Source organism: Ylistrum balloti, unplaced genomic scaffold, assembly GCF_031769215.1.
Source record: "Ylistrum balloti isolate Yb309-2 unplaced genomic scaffold, AGI_CSIRO_Ybal_v1 Utg369612, whole genome shotgun sequence".
Classification (NCBI taxonomy): Eukaryota; Metazoa; Mollusca; class Bivalvia; order Pectinida; family Pectinidae; genus Ylistrum; species Ylistrum balloti.
In genome coordinates, this window is record NW_026781887.1 from 160,899 (window position 1) to 183,603 (window position 22,705).

At 34.8% G+C, this 22,705-nt stretch overlaps 1 protein-coding gene across 1 annotated transcript in view; it reads left to right on the top strand.

Annotated features, from left to right (window-relative positions):
* LOC132547178 (leucine-rich repeat-containing protein 74A-like) overlaps positions 1–22,705 on the top strand; it is a 41,420-nt gene that overhangs the window by 15,421 nt on the left and 3,294 nt on the right. Inside the window, exons 2-12 of the mRNA XM_060210937.1 lie at positions 4,834–5,211; positions 11,460–11,671; positions 11,885–11,992; positions 17,508–17,601; positions 18,107–18,156; positions 18,362–18,440; positions 19,211–19,296; positions 20,139–20,333; positions 21,615–21,710; positions 22,041–22,310; positions 22,568–22,653. Coding sequence (XP_060066920.1) covers positions 4,834–5,211; positions 11,460–11,671; positions 11,885–11,992; positions 17,508–17,601; positions 18,107–18,156; positions 18,362–18,440; positions 19,211–19,296; positions 20,139–20,333; positions 21,615–21,710; positions 22,041–22,310; positions 22,568–22,653 — 1,654 coding nt within the window. The remainder of the gene's footprint in view (positions 1–4,833; positions 5,212–11,459; positions 11,672–11,884; positions 11,993–17,507; positions 17,602–18,106; positions 18,157–18,361; positions 18,441–19,210; positions 19,297–20,138; positions 20,334–21,614; positions 21,711–22,040; positions 22,311–22,567; positions 22,654–22,705) is intronic.

Here is a 22,705-nt window from a genome sequence, read left to right on the forward strand (position 1 = left end):
TCTATAGAAAGGGAAGTCTTTGTGTTATTTGTATAGTTCGTTGTCACCAACATCACGCCATCAATCAACTTACTTTTCTATAGTAAAATCCTCCACGAGTTATCTTATGTCATTCATAAGTGTAAGGATCGTGATGTGAAGAGCCTATGCCTAGAGATTAAGGTGTTATAGAAAGATAGTATAGGCATGTGTTGATAGTTTACCCCCCGCTATCAATCAATATTATACACTACCTATCACGAAGAGCGAATGAGTGACATAGTTCAGTGTCCAATTCGTTATGTCATAATATCGCTACCCGCTGTTCAGTTATCCTTTCTCTAATCAGCAATCTCAAAATTATTGTTACTGAGAGGTTCAGATTTAGGACGTATTTCCAGACATACCGGTTTGTATTTATACCAAGGGAAATCTGCAAAGTAAAAAATCTATAAACGAGAATTATGTTGAAACAGGGAACATCTTCTAGATGTAACATTACCCTACGTGTTTTTGGTGTGTTCTATCTATAACACAAGGAAGTGTTTAACTTGTCTTACAAAATTTCGTGATATTTCAGATAACAAAGTGTCGCTAACATCTGATAATATTGATAGTGGTGTTTTAATTAGCAAGTGTTTCTCGGTTGTCTTTTATTACATAAGTTGGCATGTGTTAGGTCACGATAGATACGTAAACTGTTTTATTGAGACGGACAAAGGAATACTTCCCCCAAAGTAAGTATGCTTTTTATAGAATACATCAATATAGATGTACTACTCTGATTGTAAACGAATGTCAGTATTACAATAATATTGTTTTAAAGAAGTGCACAGTTTATTTCAAACTTCTACATGACTAAGACGAAGCTAACACACATACTTAGCGTTTTAGAGAGAATTTCATGAATGTCATCATCTAAAGTTCACATCACAAAATTAGATATAAAGACGGTTTATTTATTTTTAATTTTTGTAAAGTTATTTTTTAAATAATAATTCCTATGACTGAATATGACCACTGAACCATTGTACCATTGAACCATTGAACAGAATGATGATTGTGTTTAGACATTTAAAAAGATAGTAAAAATTCAATCGGTCGATATTTTCCTAACAACTAAAAACAGTTTCAGTTCTCTGTAGCCATCATAGCTTTAAAGTGAACGATATTCCTTCGATTATAAGAACTTTTATGAGTAAGTGGTCGTCACTGGTTACGTCCTTTAGAAATGGTGCTGGCTTCTCTTTTCAGTTTTTCGACATCTACAAATGATAAATGTTTTATTCATGCTCTCATTGTTCTAAAACAGAGGTTAGTATTTTTGTCCTACAAAGAATTATTGAAATGCACGACCTTGGGAGTAAACGAGGACAATATTTTGTATTTTTCTGTTTGTACCTTTCAAATTACAGTCGCCCAACCTGACCAACTGTAATGAATTTACAGGAACTGATTAGAACATATTAACGATGCGTCAAGATCTTATTGAAAACTGTGAAGTGCCCGGACAAAGATATGAATTCGTGTCTATATAATCCCTGTATATATAATTAGGGATGGTAATGTACGCGTTACGTGTCTCGCTCTTTGTGATATTGGCATGTTATGTCTTAACTATTTACTTACCGATAGGTAACACACTATGATATGTATACTTAACGTTATATATAAATCGTTATTATGGGATAATCTTATTTTATTCTGATCGTTCTACTTTAAGTATATTAAAGTGCAATGTATGCATACAGGTAGACCTGTTCCTACCTGAGGCCAGTATTTCTTTATTACTATCCTTCAGTGAACTGTGCGTTTCTAATACCCGCTATGTTGCCTGGATGACAAAGGGTTTCTTGTATATCTTCGTTGTAATAATTCTCTCGGAAATTTAAAATCCAGTATGAGACTAAGTAAGTACAAACTTTGGTTATATAATGATGATTTGTATTACAAGTTATGTCAACATTTCAATAACGTTTATGTTTACTGTCATTGTGTTTGTAATCAGTCATTGTTGTTTTTACACGTACTTACATTGTCATTTAAGAATCTACAATAAGATTTAAACATTGGACATTTTAATAAATTTGGCTTCTGACATAAATGAACTAGCAATATATTGATAAAATTCCTCGGAAGTTGAAATGTTTTCATTGTTGTGTCGGTAAGGCATGTACCATGTATTGATGGTACACTCCTTAATATTCACTTGCCGGAGAAAGTTTTTCTGTTGAGTGTTGTTGTGTTCGTTGTAAATACGGTATGATTCTTCATTACAACATTGTAACTACCACTGTGTTATCATTAATACCGTGGAGATGAATATTAGATTTGATTGACAAAAGCTTTTCATTCTAACAGGAAAATAAAAAGAAACTTTGTAATATTTCACGATTGAAAAGCTGTGAAATGAACAGTTTATGAGTTTACACGTCAGCTATAATTTATGCACTTGTCACCACATCTGTTGCGTCACATTCGATATACGTCACCACATCTGTTGTGTCACATTCGATATACGTTACCACATCTGATGTGTCACATTCGACACATATCACAACATCTGTTGTGTCACATACGATACATGTCACAACATCTGTTTTGTCACATACGATATACGTCACCACATCTGTTGTGTCACATACGATACATGTCACCACATCTGTTGTGTCACATACGATACATGTCACAACATCTGATGTGTCACATACGATACATGTCACCACATCTGATGTGTCACATACGATACATGTCACCACATCTGTTGTGTTACATACGATATACGTTACCACATCTGATGTGTCACATTCGACACATGTCACCACATCTGTTGTGTCACATACGATACATGTCACAACATCTGTTGTGTTACATTCGATATACGTCACCACATCTGTTGTGTCACATACGATACATGGCACCACATCTGTTGCGTCACATACGATATACGTCACCACATCTGTTGTGTCACCTACGATACATGTCACCACATCTATTGTCACATACTATATACGTCACCACATCTGTTGTGTCACATACGATACATGGCACCACATCTGTTGTGTCACATACGATATACGTCACCACATCTGTTGTGTCACATACGATACATGTTACCAGATCTGTTGTGTCACCTGCGATACATGTCACCACATCTATTGTATCACATACGATATACGTCACCACATCTGTTGTGTCACATTCGACACATGTCACCATATCTGTTGTGTCACATACGATATATGTCAGCACATCTGTTGTGTCACATACGATACATATCACCACATCTGTTGTGTCACATACGATATATGTCAGCACATCTGTTGTGTCACATACGATACATATCACCACATATGTTGTGTCACATACGATACATGTCACCACATCTGTTGTGTCACATACTATAGGTGTCACCACATCTGTTGTGTCACATTCGACACATGTCAACACATATGTTGTGTCACATAAGACACATGTCACCACATATGTTGTGTCACATACGATACATGTAACCAGATCTGTTGTGTCACATACGATACATGTCACCACATGTGTCACATACGATACATGTAACCACATATGTTGTGTCACATACGATACATGTCACCACATTTGTTGTGTTACACGCAATACTGTATAAGTTACTATGTCTTTTTGTCGTACCGCACACGTCTATAGCAGCGGTGGTCAATCAGATCTATTTTCCGAAATCAATCTTCCAGCAAGCTTATCTGCATAATAATTGTATGGAATACAGTGATCTATCATCAGAAGGCTTCGATATTACCTGTAAAAACTGATAATAATTCGAATGCAAATGAGGATGGTATGGAGTGAGATTTAAACAAGCACTTTTATAGATTTTGTATATATGCCTTAGTATGACAATCAAGAACTGTACAAATGATATTGAACGTACTTATTTGTGTATTGATGGTGCCGGGGCTCCTAACTCGTGATTACACAGACAGACCTTAAACACCTACTTCAGACCTAGCCCCTGTCTACAATACGATTATATGGAGATATTACATGACTTGAAATTAGAACTACTGATTATTATATTATTTTCACAGCAATGTTTGAGATAACCTGTGAAGTACACGTTAAGGTCCTTAAAGTAAAATAAATATTGAATTGGACAGTAAATGTAGGAAAAGATAATATTTATACATAGCAATATGATATCACGTCTTACGTTATTAATATAGGATTTTAGGAGTAATTGGTTGACAACACCGTAAACCAAAATAAACATTATGGATGCTGTAATGATCTGTCTATAAATTAAATTATTGGTGAAGCAGAAGCTATGTTATTCAAAAGCAGATTAGTGGATGAGATTTCTTTAGATAAATCCCATAGATGTAGAAAAAGTAGAATAAATAAACATATTTATAACTGATGAGGTAAGTCGTTTTGTATATTCCTCCGCTTAAGGGAGACATAAAGGGGTGGACATTTAAATGTCAATTTCGTCAGTGAGGGTTGTGCAAACAGGCCAACGTGCCATGACAATCGACAGTAGGAATCATCAATAGCCTAACGCGATAGTTCTGATGTTCTCCGTGTGGTAGGGCCCGAGCCTTGTCACTATAACTCTACGGTACATTACGTTATATTCTACTTAGACTGCTCGCGCGCTAATATCCTACTGAGAAGCATGTTACATTAGACGGAGTAAGGCATTCCTATACTTGTGTATATAACGATTTGGTATACAATGTTCATATACTAATGCTTATCATAAATTTACATAAGGAACTCTTTTAAGTATTTGTTACAGCCACGACAAATCAGAGTGTGATGTACAGAGCCTAATTTGTCATGGAATATGTTATTAATGACTTCCAGGTAAAGCAAAGGCATTGGCCCGGTGGGAGAGGTTACGGCAGTACGTAAGGGCCGGATGTCATAGGCTTCTGATCCCACCGGAAGAATATTTCAGAACTTTGGCAGACATGGATGAGGTTATGTACCGAATGGACACGAGGGAACGGACGTTTTATGAAAAACAGGGTCGATTTAGAAAACCGAAGGGTCTAAACAGAGAAACATCGAAACTTTCTTCGAAAAGTTTGTCCATAGGAAATTTACGGAGTGGAGACAATTGTTTAAATGGGGATAGTGTTTCTAACCAAGACGTTCCACCACTGCCTGTCATTCCTGATATGTCCCCAACTCCTACAAAGAAAGATTACGTAGAGGATTATGATTATGACGCAAACGAAGGTAAGCATTCGTCGGTCCAGTTTAGTTATTTTCTTTGAACATTGAAATACAAATTGACCACGCTAGTAAAATTTGGTGGTTTAATTTACCTGACAAACATTGTCATAGCAACATGATAGTAGATTTATAGTTAAATTTAACATAATTATTTGAAAATTCGTGCATGTCGATTCATCCACTGAAATGTCGACAGTATTCTACGTCATGTAACGTATCTATAAACATACATCTCGAATTAAATACTTATTTTCTTCACAAATTAATTTATTGAACACAAATACACTCATATTTCTTCCGAATTTCATTGCATGACGCTGATGTCCATCCTATTGTGAAGTATAATATTATCTGTCTTTTGTTATAGCAAACGGTACGTGGGTTTTCTCCATTTTTGTTGTTGTATTATTGTCATTACTCTCCGAGATACAGGATTTTCTCTCAACAAACTATATACTTATTACCGAGCATCTTGTAACAGATGAGTTATAGATCTAACATTTGTCCAAAGATTTGTGTTTCCATTAAACAAAAGATACTAGGTCCTTAGAACAGAAGTTAACAGTAATACACAAGTAGTGCTATCAGAACTTTTATCAACAACAATCTGAAGGTTCCGTGATATACCACTTCCGTCGGAATCACTACAATCCTGATTTTTACCAAAAATATAACATAGGATTATGTTTCTCATTCCAGTTCTCATGTAAAGTCTATTAAATCTAATTAGGTATATATATATATATATATAGTGTTTACTTGTCGCAGTTGATTAGATAGCCAAAGTGTTCCTCCCGACGTATGGTCGAAAGATGTCAACAAGTGACAGGGGCTTTCCATAAATGCACTTATTTGGAAACTTTGTGAAAATTTATTGTGTTCATCCTAGTTGGAAAATATGCTGTATCCTTGTATGATATGAAGTTAGATGTGCCCGATGCTCGTTAGTAGGGCTGATGGTTTTGTTGTGTGATATGAACTTAGATGTGTCCGATGTTCGTTAGTATGGCTGGTGGTTTCGTTGTGTGATATGAAGTGGTGTGCGATGCTCGTTAGTATGGCTGGTGGTTTCGTTGTGTGATATGAAGTTGTGTTCGATGCTCGTTAGTATGGCTGGTGGTTTCGTTGTGTGATATGAAGTTGTGTTCGATGCTTGTTAGTAGGGGTGATGGTTTTGTTGTATGATATGAACTTAGATGTGCCCGATGTTCGTTAGTAGGGCTGGTGGTTTTGTTGTGTGATATGAACTTAGATGTGCCCGATGTTCGTTAATAGGGCTGGTGGTTTTGTTGTGTGATATGACGATGTGTCCGATGTTCGTTAGTAGGGCTGGTGGTTTTGTTGTATGATATGACGATGTGTCCGATGTTCGTTAGTAGGGCTGGTGGTTTTGTTGTATGATATGAACTTAGATGTGCCCGATGTTCGTTAGTAGGGCTGATGGTTTTGTTGTGTGATATGAACTTAGATGTCCCCGATGTTCGTTAATAGGGCTGGTGGTTTTGTTGTGTGATATGAACTTAGATGTGCCCGATGTTCGTTAATAGGGCTGGTGGTTTTGTTGTGTGATATGACGTTGTGTCCGATGCTCGTTAGTAGGGCTGGTGGTTTTGTTGTGTGATATGACGATATGTCCGATGCTCGTTAGTAGGGCTGGTGGTTTTGTTGTGTGATATGACGATGTGTCCGATGCTCGTTAATAGGGCTGGTGGTTTCGTTGTTACAAACACTTGATCCTCAGTTGACAACACTTACTTGGGTTAACAGAGATTACAGTATCGTGTACGCTCACCTTTCTTAAGCACACGGTCTTGTCATTTAAAGAGTCCAGGACTTTCCATTTTGGTTTTTTAAAATAAATTTTGGATAACAACACGAGATTACAAGAAAACCACAACGTAAATATAGAATGCTGACGATATCGAAGTTATTGCCTTGTTTCTTACAGCCTTTGATCTCATGTAACGTATAATGACATCGGCAAATATTAAAGTTACATTTTTACAGTCAATTGATGGAAAAATTTTAATTAATGAAATATTCCATATTTATAAAATGAGATGATTACGATCACCTTTTTGTACCGAAAAATATCTTTATCAATAGTAATATGTAAAATAAAGTAAGTCTACTTCGGGGCCTACTTTGGCCCGAAGACGTTTCTATCATTCTCGGGCAGTGCTATACATTATAGTGGTTAATGAATGGTCAAGTACATATCAACATTACACTTAGGCCATAGCCAAACGCACGCTTTTAAACACTTAACTTTCTACTGTTGATAAGGTCACATAAACATTTATAGATCACTTAACTGGCCATGCATATCACGCTGTATTCCAGATAATCAATCGCTGAAATCTTGAATGTGTCCTCACATTAAACTATCGCTGATAGGGCCAAGGTCAGACCCAGTGTTAATTTGTTCCATTATAATTGGTCAGTGACGATAGATCTGTTGAGATTTATGACTTAAACGCAGCATCGATCATGTTTGATGTGTCCTGCTACATTATCGTGTCACACATGGCTATAAAATGGATTCTGTCGTGAAACTGGTTTTGGTAGCATTGAAAATATGCCGGGATATTTTACAGCATGTTGATGTCTTGTTATGCTAAAATTTATTTCAGATTATTAAATGAATCAATAGTTTGTTTTCGAAACATTGCCTTGTTAAGGTTTAGTATATATATTCTATGACTGCATCTTAAGTAGTTCTCGCTAATTCTTAATATCATCGATGAATTCGATAAAAAGAATAATGAGCACAATCTTCTATGAATTTAACTACTTTGGAATAAGTATATAGATCCATCCGTCTCAATTGAAGTCAGCTGTCATAATGTCACGTTTGTATCTGTCCGATGTGTGAACCAAATGAAATATTATATATCTGATTATCAAAAGTCACTTGTATACACGATGTCATTACGTAACCATGGAAATCTGTCCGAATATTATTAAGAATTAGTGACACAATTAAAGCATATTACCAAGAATTAACAATATGCATGATTCCTATGCCATATAACAGCTAGAATTATTTATATAAGTACAATTAGATATGGCACCTCAGTAACCACTGTCCTAAAGTGTCCATGGGGGATGACAGGTGCTTCTATCTCGGCTATTGAATTTGAAATAAACCGTTTTCAATTGAATTTGGATACAATTACTAAGCGATCACTCAATGGAATTTCCGACGCTTCAGGACAGGTGGTCTGTCTTGAAATGTTCCAGTAGACTGACAAACGGTCCCAACCCGTAGTGTTCCTGTAGAACGACAGGTTTGCCAATTCTGAAGTGTACTTATAGACTGACAGGTGGGACACAAGACTCTGTACCCGTTAAGTGATTAATGCCACTAATCAAACTTCATTCTACAAATCTGAACTAAACGATATCCTCGAAAGAAACGTTATGAATCAATGCTTTAGAAATATTCGACAAATCCTGACATACACTTTATAGATACGTATGTATAATTCTGTAGTACAATGTAAAGCATACCAATATCATAACATATCTACCATATACAATATCTGGCTTTCAACATCCAACTCTGATACAATATTCATAAACATTCCTATAACTTTACAGACAACATGTAATATCATAAAATATCTACCATATACAATATCTGGCTTTCAACATCCAACTCTGATACAATATTCATAAACATTCCTATAACTTTACAGACAACATGTAATATCATAAAATATCTACCATATACAATATCTGGCTTTCAACATCCAACTCTGATACAATATTCATAAACATTCCTATAACTTTACAGACAACATGTAATATCATAAAATATCTACCATATACAATATCTGGTTTTCAACATCCAACTCTGATACAATATTCATAAACATTCCTATAACTTTACAGACAACATGTAATATCATAAAATATCTACCATATACAATATCTGGCTTTCAACATCCAACTCTGATACAATATTCATAAACATTCCTATATTAATATCATAAAATATCTACCATAACATTGATACAATATTATAAACATTCCTATAACTGTACAGACAACATGTAATATCATAAAATATCTACCATATACAATATCTGGTTTTCAACATCCAACTCTGATACAATATTCATAAACATTCCTATAACTGTACAGACAACATATCACCTTTACACACCTAAACATGAGTCATAGATTCCTAATCATTAAAAATTCTGAATCCCTTTAGCGTTCACACTAATACAATAGTCATTTGATATCTAACACCCACGTCCTGCTAATACTGCATCAAAGTCTTCGATTGCAATTACTCATACGCTAACACAGTGGTCCTAGACAACTAAACCCTGTTACAACAACCCTGTGTTATCTGCCTTTTATCTCACTCCTTTCACTAAGATAAAAAGGGTTTTTTTTTCCGAAGAAGATCATTTCATACATAGAGACAATATATATATATATTCCGACCGTTGTGGTGGACGGGATCAATACAAGGGGGAGATGATAATGCTCCAGTCTTAAAGACATTGGTGTAAGTGGTGTCATACATTTAATTTATTTTAATTTATTGATTCGTAACAAAAGATTTCCTATTTTTCGTACATGGGCCTAACAGTGATTGTTGATTACATTTGATTTAATTTGATATAACAATACTTTATGGCAGTATAGGTTTTAAGATAATCACAATTATAACTAAACGGAATTTCTTAGACCTTTCATCGCAAAATTATTCAAATTTGTAAACGGAATTATACCTCAGTCAGTAGAGAATTGAGAGAATGGTCGTTTTAATAGCGTGACAGGTGTTATATATTTGGTGTACCCCCCTTTATTTTCTGTTATCCTCTGTTAACACCTGAGTGCCATTTAATGTTTGCTTGAAGAATACCACAATATTTTTAGAAAAACGAGTGAATGTCTGTAATATGGCCTAGTAATTGAATATAACAATACACGTACATGCTGTAATTCATACAAAGACTAGATTCTATATATCACTGATTGTGTAAAAATTCTATAATAATCTGTATTAAACCGCAGTAAACATAAATGTAAAGATAGAAGAATAAGACTGACTCTCTCCCCCCTCCCCCTCCCCCTTCCTCCTCCTCAGGTATATTGTTATGTTTGAAATGTTTGCATTGTCATAAAAGTTTTTCAATACTTGTGAAACGAATTTGTGGGTTTCTCTCTACCGGAATATTTCAGTCGCTAGTTACGCAATCTATAACGAAAGCGGATCTGGCTTATATTGTTAAAATACCCAACAAATGCTTTGTAAATTAACATATGCATCAACACGGAAAGACATATTTGTAAAAAAAATATATTAATCAGTAATAATTTGTGTAAAGCAGATTGTTTACAAATACTTGAACTACATATGCGTCAAATACTTTTATTGAAATATCAGTTTCATTTAGAAAGAATGAACAGGAGAAAAATCCAATTTTTATGACATATATAACTTCCTCTGTCTGACTTGATTATTAATAATAATGATCATGACGTTTTATATTTGAGACATTTTGCGGTCGCATACAAAAGTTTAAATGAAATATCTAAATGTAGAAATGGATAACATTCAGTAGGTTCATATCCTTTCATAAACCAACATATCATTCTCCCAGCTGAATGGTCAATTACTCGATCAGACTTTAACACCAAGCTATATTGAAATCAAATGATTGTGTACAGGTCAGGATTAAAACATGCCAACTGTAACTGATTTAACAGGTTAATCGCTTAGGTATTACCTCTATTTATTCTAAATATAATCGTCTGTGACATGTGATAAGCCACGTCTAAACACACTAGGGTTAATACCAGTACACTTTCCGATACAATATCCACGCATGGCTGTCTTTCTATTGGTTATACTTGTATCAGAGAATGTACGACGTGTTGCATTTTTAATTTGGGGTGGGGCAGGAGGGGAGGGGAGGAGGAATTATGTGGCTTCTAACGGTGAAAATTTGAATTTCAGAAAGTGAAACATTATGTGAAACACATGTTTATCTCGAAGTCTTTCATTTTTGTAATGAAATTATTCTAGATTTCATGGTGCATAACCCAATCACATCCAAACATGATAATTTTTATGTTCAATCTCGACCTTTCCTTAATGTTTGGTTATGATGTACTTTAATAACCGATACTTACCTGATAGATTTAAACATGCAAGTGTCTCGATTCTGTTCATTTGATATGAACTATGACCACCTTGACATAGCCAACGCTCTCCTCAATTACAGACGTGAAACTTGAAGATGTGAAGACGTTCGTGACGCCTCGACGAAAAACGACGAAGACAGCCGATGTTTACCTACTGGCATGTAAACGTTGTAAGGTCACCGCCCTGTCTAATTATACTCGCCAGCTTCAGGTACCAACTACAACTAGTATCGACCTTGCCAACAACCTCATCACAGCCTCTGATATGAAGGCAATAGCAGTGTCTCTAGTGGTACGTTTATTTATTTATTTATTTTTATCTTTTTTTTTTTTTTTTTTGTAATTTCAGTTCTGAAATCAAAAAGTTGTCACCACTCTCTCAAAGTTTAGAATAAATTTTACTTGTATCAACCTTAAAGTTTATAATGAACCACCAATACGTGGGAATATTGATTGTATTTCAGCAATCTAAGATAAACATTCACATATATAATATTTTTTTCAGAGAGACAAAAGGATCGTCAGTCTAGATTTATCAAACAATAAGTTGGGACCTCTTGGAGTCATGTACATAAGTGAAATGCTTGTCAGGAACAATACCTTGATTGAACTGGTATGTCATTATGAGGAATGAGTCTCTGCATGAAAGTTTGACGCATAATTGTGTGTAGCGAACAAATATTAACATGTTTAATAAATGTACAGAAGTGTAATTACGTGATTTTTCAGCTGTTGTCCCTTATTGAATGTATTCGATTGTGTTGCTAATAGGACTATCAGCCTTCAAAAGACACTGCCTTCTGAACAATTTATACTTCAACCTCTCGTAATACTACGTCAAAGCCTCGCTACTTGTATTCATAACGACATGATATAAAATCAAGTATCTACATTCATCACAAAAGATCCGAATATGTCGGGTTAATTAAATATGATGCAATTTTACCTATGGTACATATTTACAATCATGACTACTAAGATATTAACAGTGCATGAACACACCAATTAAACATCAAAGCTTCGTAAAAAGAAGCCCGTGTGGTTTAAACTTCATTATAGCTTTATCATAAAACTTTATTTTGGATAATTGAAAACGTTCCTCTACACAAATAAGCAACATACTAGAAAGCAGGCACAACACTATAGTCAATCATCATGTATGTACACACACAACACTATAGTCAATCATCATGTATGTACACACACAACACTATAGTCAATCATCATGTATGTACACACACAACACTATAGTCAATCATCATGTATGTACACACACAACACTATAGTCAATCATCATGTATGTACACACACAACACTGTAGTCAATCATCATGTATGTACACACACAACACTGTAGTCAATCATCATGTATGTACACACACAACACTGTAGTCAATCATCATGTATGTACACACACAACACTGTAGTCAATCATCATGTATGTACACACACACAACAGTAGTCAATCATATGTAGTCATCATGTATGTACACACACAACACTGTAGTCAATCATCATGTATGTACACACACAACACAGTAGTCAATCATCATGTATGTACACACACAACACAGTAGTCAATCATCATGTATGTACACACAACACAGTAGTCAATCATCATGTATGTACACACACAACACTGTAGTCAATCATCATGTATGTACACACACAACACAGTAGTCAATCATCATGTATGTACACACACAACACTGTAGTCAATCATCATGTATGTACACACACAACACTGTAGTCAATCATCATGTATGTACACACACACAACACTGTAGTCAATCATCATGTATGTACACACACAACACTGTAGTCAATCATCATGTATGTACACACACAACACAGTAGTCAATCATCATGTATGTACACACACAACACTGTAGTCAATCATCATGTATGTACACACACAACACTGTAGTCAATCATCATGTATGTACACACACAACACTGTAGTCAATCATCATGTATGTACACACACAACACTGTAGTCAATCATCATGTATGTACACACACAACACAGTACACACACAACACAGTACACACAACACTATATCATCATGTATGTACACACACACACAATCATCATGTATGTACACACACAACACTATAGTCAATCATCATGTATGTACACACACAACACTATAGTCAATCATCATGTATGTACACACAACACAGTAGTCAATCATCATGTATGTACACACACAACACAGTAGTCAATCATCATGTATGTACACACACAACACTGTAGTCAATCATCATGTATGTACACACACAACACTATAGTCAATCATCATGTATGTACACACACAACACAGTAGTCAATCATCATGTATGTACACACACAACACTGTAGTCAATCATCATGTATGTACACACACAACACAGTAGTCAATCATCATGTATGTACACACACAACACTATAGTCAATCATCATGTATGTACACACACAACACTATAGTCAATCATCATGTATGTACACACACAACACTATAGTCAATCATCATGTATGTACACACACAACACAGTAGTCAATCATCATGTATGTACACACACAACACTGTAGTCAATCATCATGTATGTACACACACAACACTGTAGTCAATCATCATGTATGTACACACACACAACACTGTAGTCAATCATCATGTATGTACACACAACACTGTAGTCAATCATCATGTATGTACACACAACACTGTAGTCAATCATCATGTATGTACACACACAACACAGTAGTCAATCATCATGTATGTACACACACAACACTGTAGTCAATCATCATGTATGTACACACACAACACTATAGTCAATCATCATGTATGTACACACACAACACAGTAGTCAATCATCATGTATGTACACACACAACACTATAGTCAATCATCATGTATGTACACACACAACACAGTAGTCAATCATCATGTATGTACACACACAACACTATAGTCAATCATCATGTGTGTACACACAACACAGTAGTCAATCATCATGTATGTACACACACAACACAGTAGTCAATCATCATGTATGTACACACACAACACAGTAGTCAATCATCATGTATGTACACACACACAACACTGTAGTCAATCATCATGTATGTACACACACAACACAGTAGTCAATCATCATGTATGTACACACACAACACTGTAGTCAATCATCATGTATGTACACACACAAAGTAGTCAATCATCATGTATGTACACACAACACTAGTAGTCAATCACACACACAACACTGTAGTCAATCATCATGTATGTACACACACAACACAGTAGTCAATCATCATGTATGTACACACACAACACTGTAGTCAATCATCATGTATGTACACACACACAACACAGTAGTCAATCATCATGTATGTACACACAACACAGTAGTCAATCATCATGTATGTACACACAACACTGTAGTCAATCATCATGTATGTACACACACAACACTGTAGTCAATCATCATGTATGTACACACACAACACAGTAGTCAATCATCATGTATGTACACACACAACACAGTAGTCAATCATCATGTATGTACACACAACACAGTAGTCAATCATCATGTATGTACACACAACACTGTAGTCAATCATCATGTATGTACACACACAACACTATAGTCAATCATCATGTATGTACACACAACACTATAGTCAATCATCATGTATGTACACACACAACACTGTAGTCAATCATCATGTATGAACACACACAACACAGTAGTCAATCATCATGTATGAACACACACAACACAGTAGTCAATCATCATGTATGTACACACACAACACTGTAGTCAATCATCATGTATGTACACACACACAACACTGTAGTCAATCATCATGTATGTACACACACAACACTGTAGTCAATCATCATGTATGTACACACACAACACTATAGTCAATCATCATGTATGTACACACACAACACTGTAGTCAATCATCATGTATGTACACACACAACACTATAGTCAATCATCATGTATGTACACACACAACACTGTAGTCAATCATCATGTATGTACACACACACAACACTATAGTCAATCATCATGTATGTACACACAACACTGTAGTCAATCATCATGTATGTACACACACAACACTGTAGTCAATCATCATGTATGTACACACAACACTATAGTCAATCATCATGTATGAACACACAACACTGTTGTCAATCATCATGTATGTACACACACAACACAGTAGTCAATCATCATGTATGTACACACAACACTATAGTCAATCATCATGTATGAACACACAACACTATAGTCAATCATCATGTATGTACACACACACAACACTGTTGTCAATAATCATGTATGTTGTCAATAATCATGTATGTACACACACAATACTGTAGTCAATCATCATGTATGAACACACACAGCACTATAGTCAATCAGCCTGTGTGTTTACACACAACTGTAAACACATACAACTATGATGTAACAACCAGGATTACCGTTTCATATCTAGCCACGTATGCATATATATATATATATAAGATATAAATATTCTCATTTTTTACGACGTTGTGATCGTCAGAGATCAGCTAGTAAACCTCGTTTATATAAAAGATAGTGACTGGATGGTCCAAGTCACAAAATACATTAGCCGATTTAGACTCCCTACCAACAAAGGACGAAACCGCGCAGTCATTGCATGACAAGCGGATTTAAATGCATTGCATTTCAAATAAAAATGTATTTTTTAACTTATAATTCAATGCCACAGATCACTTAACATTGGGAAATGTCTAGTTTAGACTTGATTGTATAATTCATAGTAACATATTGCTTAAACCTCGTTCATTTATTCTAGAACATTGTTGTGGATGTTATGACTAAATGCCTCGATGGGTGTGAAATTACAGATTATTTATTGAGTAGGATGTAAGGTATTCAACTCAAATAAACAGTAATATGTTTTAAGACATCCTGTCTTTACCCCAACAATTATCGTTTAAATCGTGATATTATTAACAATATGTAAGTCCTTAAAATAAAGATAATAAATATCAAACAGATCTGAGGTCGTCTAAAATATAAATGTGTTTAAATACCTTACTTCGCATCATTAAGATAGTTGTAAAGATCGTTCACAATACGTTCTGGCTGAATGTTGTAAATTATTTAATATTAGAACTGTTCATAACTTCTAAAACTATTGAAATTTATATCGTTACAAACATAAATCATCAATATGAGACAGGACGTCATTGCTGCTCTCGCGTAATATATATGTACATCACACAATGTGAAGATAAATATTGCATATTTACATACGTAAAACAGACGGTCGATTCTATATCGATCAAAACGTACTGATATGGTAGTCCATTGTTATCTAGGGACTTTCCTGAATAATACAGATATGCGGTCAATCACTCTGGACCGTTCATGGAGGGATTTGCAAAGCGCCTTATTGTCCACCCGCTCGTCATCTGTAGGACAGAGTATCTATCAGTCGATATGAAAATGACAAAGGATCACTATAGGTTAATAATATACCTAAACCCTGTCTAACATTATCTAATGTATTACATATCGTCAAGCATTATCCTGACAGGTGCAAATCGATCTTTAAAGGTAGACCACAGTTTTACACAACTTTGATTTATATACAAACAAAGGAGCAATACAACCAACATCAGGCTATAGCGCCCTATCAATATCGCTGTTTTAATATAATATTTGTAGGTAGCCTTTGACACGTTGAAATAAAAGAAATGGTTTCAGCGTAATAGCAAAAGCATGTACAGAAAAAAGATGTTTGTCAGGAACAGTCAATTATGATTACCTAGATCATTTACGGAATTGTTCGACAAAGAAACAAAGTTTCTAGTTATCCCTCATTTTTCAAATATTGATAGCGCTTTGATTTGAATAGAGAAGAGTCGTCTTCAAGAATGACAAGGAAAAAAAACTTTATCTCCAATATTAGGCTGTTTAAAATAACACACAAGTAGACCCGTTCCTCGAATCGTGCTTGGAAAAATAAGAACACAAATAAGATACTATATGTGTCAATGTTTTTCGATTTCCCATGTAGACTTAGCATTGTGTATCTGTCAACTTATAAGTGATTAACTACAATTGTTATTCCAGAATCTGTCTGAAACCTTCCCTGGTCCTGAGGGACTAGAAGTTCTAGCCGAGGCACTGCAACACAATGGTTCTATCAGAACTCTCAAACTGCAAGGTAACGCTGTAATCATCTTATTGTCCGTGCGACAAACTTTTCCATGTAAAGAACAATTCTGAGAATAACTGAAGGATATGAAGCTAGTAGAAAAGCAATGATAGGTTTCTTTTCTATTGTATACAAAGTCCCACTTTGTTGCATTTTACTTCATGAGAGTATGCAGATATTCAATAAGGATTTTACAATAAATGCATATGTATCCGTCTCTTTCCATACCAGTTTAGAAAGATACAGTATACCCAAGTGAATCCCCCAGCAGTGTCCTCATGAGGCAGTCTTTGATGTTTCCTCCTGAGGCAGCCATTAATGTTTCCTCCTGACGCAGTCTTTAATGATTCTTCACGAAGCAGTCTTTGCTGTTTCCTCCTGAGTCAGTCTTTGATGTTTCTTCCTGGGGCAGTCGTTGATGCTTTGGTTTTGTTGTACTGATGTTTTTTTAATTTGTGCCGATGGAACATTATCCAGAGATATTTTAAAGTATCTTGATAACCTGTTATTTCAGGCAATAACATAGAGCACACGGAAGTTGAAACAATCGTAAGGATGTTACAGGTAAGAACAATTAACGTAACATTCTTGAATTCTGTCACATATTTTTATATGCACCGGGTTTTCAATGTTGTAGTATAATAATGATAACTAGGACTAATTCTAGGACATCTTATTTTATATTTTGTAACCATTAAATATTTTTAATTGACGTGATTGATACACTGTTCCTGTTTGTGTACAATTCAATTGTGATGATTATTTTCAGAGCGTGCGACTACGGGAGCTTTACCTGGGCCACAATTCTCTAGGGTATCAGGGCTTCAGTGCCCTAGCAAGTGCAATAGGTAAACTGATATTAACGAAATAATTTGGCAGGATTTTAGAAATCCAACATTGAGTTAATGTTGAAGTGTTTTTGATAAATGAAATATGTGAGGAAATACTATAGTCTGATTAATTGTAGGATAACACAGAATGGCATGAGGCTGGTGCTGAGGGTTTCTTACCAACAAGTAAAGTGCGCGGTTTAATGAATCGTGCTCTTTGTTTGTGTAAATAATTACTTTGTTTTATATTTTATTAGATAGGCGAATCATTAAGAACTCTTGCATTTTCCTTAAACGACAAATAAAACAAAAGTATTATATTTTTAAATGGAAAACAAATGCATTATTAACATTCAAATGACTTTGCTTGCATGGTGTTGAAGATGTAAAAACCCAAACACGTTGCTGCATAATAATGTCTTATTAATACATTTCATTGTAGTCATATAATGCAGATACCTGCAAATGCATATGTCTTTATCGTCAAGTACGGACAGTAGGCACAACACAGCGACAGCTATATTTGTAATGGGATGGGAACGAGATAATCTTTAACTGCTGTGATTAAATGTAAACTAAAAATAAGACTTTTTCATACGTCCTTATTTCTAAGACAAGTGATAGATAATAACATTTTCCATATTTAAACATAGTGGTTCCTTTCATTCGTATCACATCTATGAAATTATCGTATTTTATCAATCATTTTGTACTCATATCTTTTAATTTATTGTATAAAGCATTAAGGAATTAGGCTAAACGTTTTTACTGGTGACGATTTTTTACAGAAAGAAATACCACGTTGCGAACACTTGACCTACAATGGAATCATATTCGCCGGGATAGTGCCAAACAAGTGTGCAAAGCAATAGCGGTAAGACGGATGCTGAAATACTTAACATTGTAACGAATTGATACCATACAAAATGTGAACTTCAGGAGGTAATTAAAGCTTTACTTTAATTGAAACCATACGCTATGAACGTATATAAATAGAGTTGAATTATTATTATTCAAAACACATGCTTGTTTATACAAGGCATATTGTAATATCTTTCATTAGTATTACATGTAAGTAAGCCCTTCTAGAACAGTTTATGATTGAAAGACAATGCGGAGCTATTGTAATTACATTTGCTTGTTATAACTGCTTTATGGAGTTTTTTTTTAGATTGTTACTTACAATCACAATGTATAATATCGCTTACAATGTACGTTGTAGTATACTCACGATTATATTCATATTTGCATGACAATGTATAACATGCCCAAAAAGTATGTAATTTAAGATACAAGATATGTCGTCCAGCGCGCGAATAAGATGAAGCCAGTAGGGTTACAATTGAATAGCATATTTTAATACAGCGACAGTTCACCGTCAATCTGGCTGATCAACTTCAAGGATTACAAATTGGATTATGAATGATTGATTTTATATTAAGAACGTTATAATCAGTATAAGACATGATAGGCAGATACTTTTAATATTAGCATTGAACCGTTTTTATCGTGCAACACTCATTTACATGGCCACTGATGTTATAACAATACAGATGCTGAAACATAGCAAACACTACTGTATATACTGCATGTGGAAGGATTCCTACTTAAAGTGCACACAGATACAGGTGATGTTTTCCGTTAATTTTTCAAAATATGCAGAATAACATTAACCTTCATGTGGCTTTAAACTGAATATTCTTGTGTACTCTCCAGGTAAACAAGGGTCTACATACAATAAACTTAGCCTGGAATGGTCTTGGGAAGGAGGGATGTATCGCATTGTGTAGGTCACTGCCAAAGAACGTCACTCTACAGGACATTGACCTAAACAGTAACCGAATAGATACAACATCACTCCGATTTCTACTCCATGGTCTAGTGCATAACACATGTCTCAAGTGTGTCAGAGTAAGTCAAATATATCAACACTTTTGTGTACATTTATATGTAAATTTATTAGTGGTTATTTTCTTGTACTTCGATAAGAATTATTATTCATTATTGCATTTCCACAGCACAGAAAATGTTTCCTTAGAAAATCAAACGTGGAAAATTCTAATAATAACTTACCGTATTTTGCAAAGGAATACAATGATGCATCACCTGCTCCGGAGACTACATCAATATAGTTGTACAAAAAAGACACACAAGTGAATAGCAAATACAAACTTAGAGTTGGAGTAGAGTCAAACAATGGATCAAACTGCATCATACCTATATCTGGTAATATCATCTTGTCTTGATTTTTCCAACCAGACAAGAAATGTTTGTTGTAATTAAATCGAGTCTAAAAACAAGATAATCCAAATTCAAATTTAATCAAACTAGGACAAAATATGAACAAAAAGAACGATTTACACAAAGATTCCTGAAAAAACAAGTCCGGCACAAAGAAATACCATAAAATTTCAATAAGAACACTAAAACGATCGTTAATCTTCCCAATACTTTACATCAACTTGCATTTTTTGAAACCCTGTACTACGAATTTGTCCGTCAGATGACAACATCTTGATGGGAACTCTTGATATTGTGAACAGGCCCTTGAATATCGAATCAACTGCGACATGTAAACAACACATATTGGAGAGACAGGAATGTTACTATCCTGAAATACAAAATTATCAAAAGGAAATTGAACTCATCAAACTTATCATACAGCTTCGTTGGAAGCTGTCCATGTTGATTTCGTTGTAGAAAAATATTGAGATAAGTGGCTAATATAGAAGAGTTTGTAGTGCCCTTTTCCAAAGACAATCATGAATGAATGTCAGAATATTGTATAAACTAATGCTTCATATCAAGCAGAAAGGGTTCTCAGGAATGGAAGCTATATCTTTTATTCATGTAGAAAATGCACATGAGGAAAACGTGGTTTTAATCCTCCAATGGGAAAACCACACACTTAGGACTACTCACACACTCAATAGTGAACTGTCGTCAAGATTCAGTCACTTGCACTCTTGATAAAGGAAACAATATTTCAAAATATTACAAGTTAACAGTTGATGTTTGTGTTTGAGTAACTATATCAAACTGATGACTCTCATTTCTTTGACATTAATCTGGGTTCGAATTACTGGTAACGCCTTTTCATATATGTTACCGTTTCTTTACCTGTACTATTAGCAAATAACAGTACTTAAAACATTAAAGCCTTTATAAAAATGAAAACCATAATGTTGACAGATTGGCCGCAACCCTTTGACTACAGATGGTGCTAAAGCGATATTACGTGCCCTGCAGTCGTCAACGAAACCTGTCATTGAGGATTTAATCTTAGAAGTAAGTAAATTATAAACTACGAAACAGACCTTTATAAAATATAAACGATGACTACCTCGTCATGAATTAATATTGGTTTTCGTGACGATGCTATGATATACAACAGTTCAAAATTCAGCAAAACATGCTTGGTACAACTGTTTTTGTAGCGAATTTTGTCTATCTTACCTTCTGTTATAGCAAATTCACACTTTTGATAAATATTTCCCTTTGTTAGGATTTTGCATGCTTGTTGATTATTTGGTAGTTTTTTTGGGTTTTTTATGTTAAGCGAATGGTTTCTAACACTTCAATACAGTGTAATCCATTACTTTACTTCTTTTGATTTAGGATGTTTCCGTAGATGAAGAATTCGTGACGTTACTGACAAAACTACAGGAAACAAAGAAAATGAAGATAGTCCACGGAGAAATACTTTCCTCCGGAATGAACATAAAAGAACGAAAGCATGACCCTCACGACCTAAATCGATTTGACCCTGTACTGGTTTTAGTGGAATACATGCGCATAGACAATCTTCGTCTTATTGACTTTTTCCAGTATCTAGATACGACAAATCGAGAACAGCTTTCCAGGACGGATTTTAGGGACGGAGTAGCGGTAAATTGTCGTATTATCCATCGCTTTTTCTTTTCTGTGTTTGATGTTTTGAAAATCCAATTTTATCTTTGCAAAAAATTAAGAATAATACTCGATAAAAGATTACCAATTTTTTCTTGACTTGCCATGATTCTTCCTGTTGGTGTATATGTCTGTTCACAATATATTTGATTTATACTTGTTAATGGTTGGAGTTTTGACAGTTTTGGTATAAAGGCAGCTTAAGGTCAACTATGTTGCTTTCTGACCTTTAACAGAATCTCAGGATACCTCTAACGGAACATCACTTGGACATCGTCATGCAGACACTTGATTTAAAGCGTGATGGATACGTGGATTTAGAGTAAGTATAATGAAGTGAATACCTAATAGCAAGTGACTTTATTTAAAAAAAA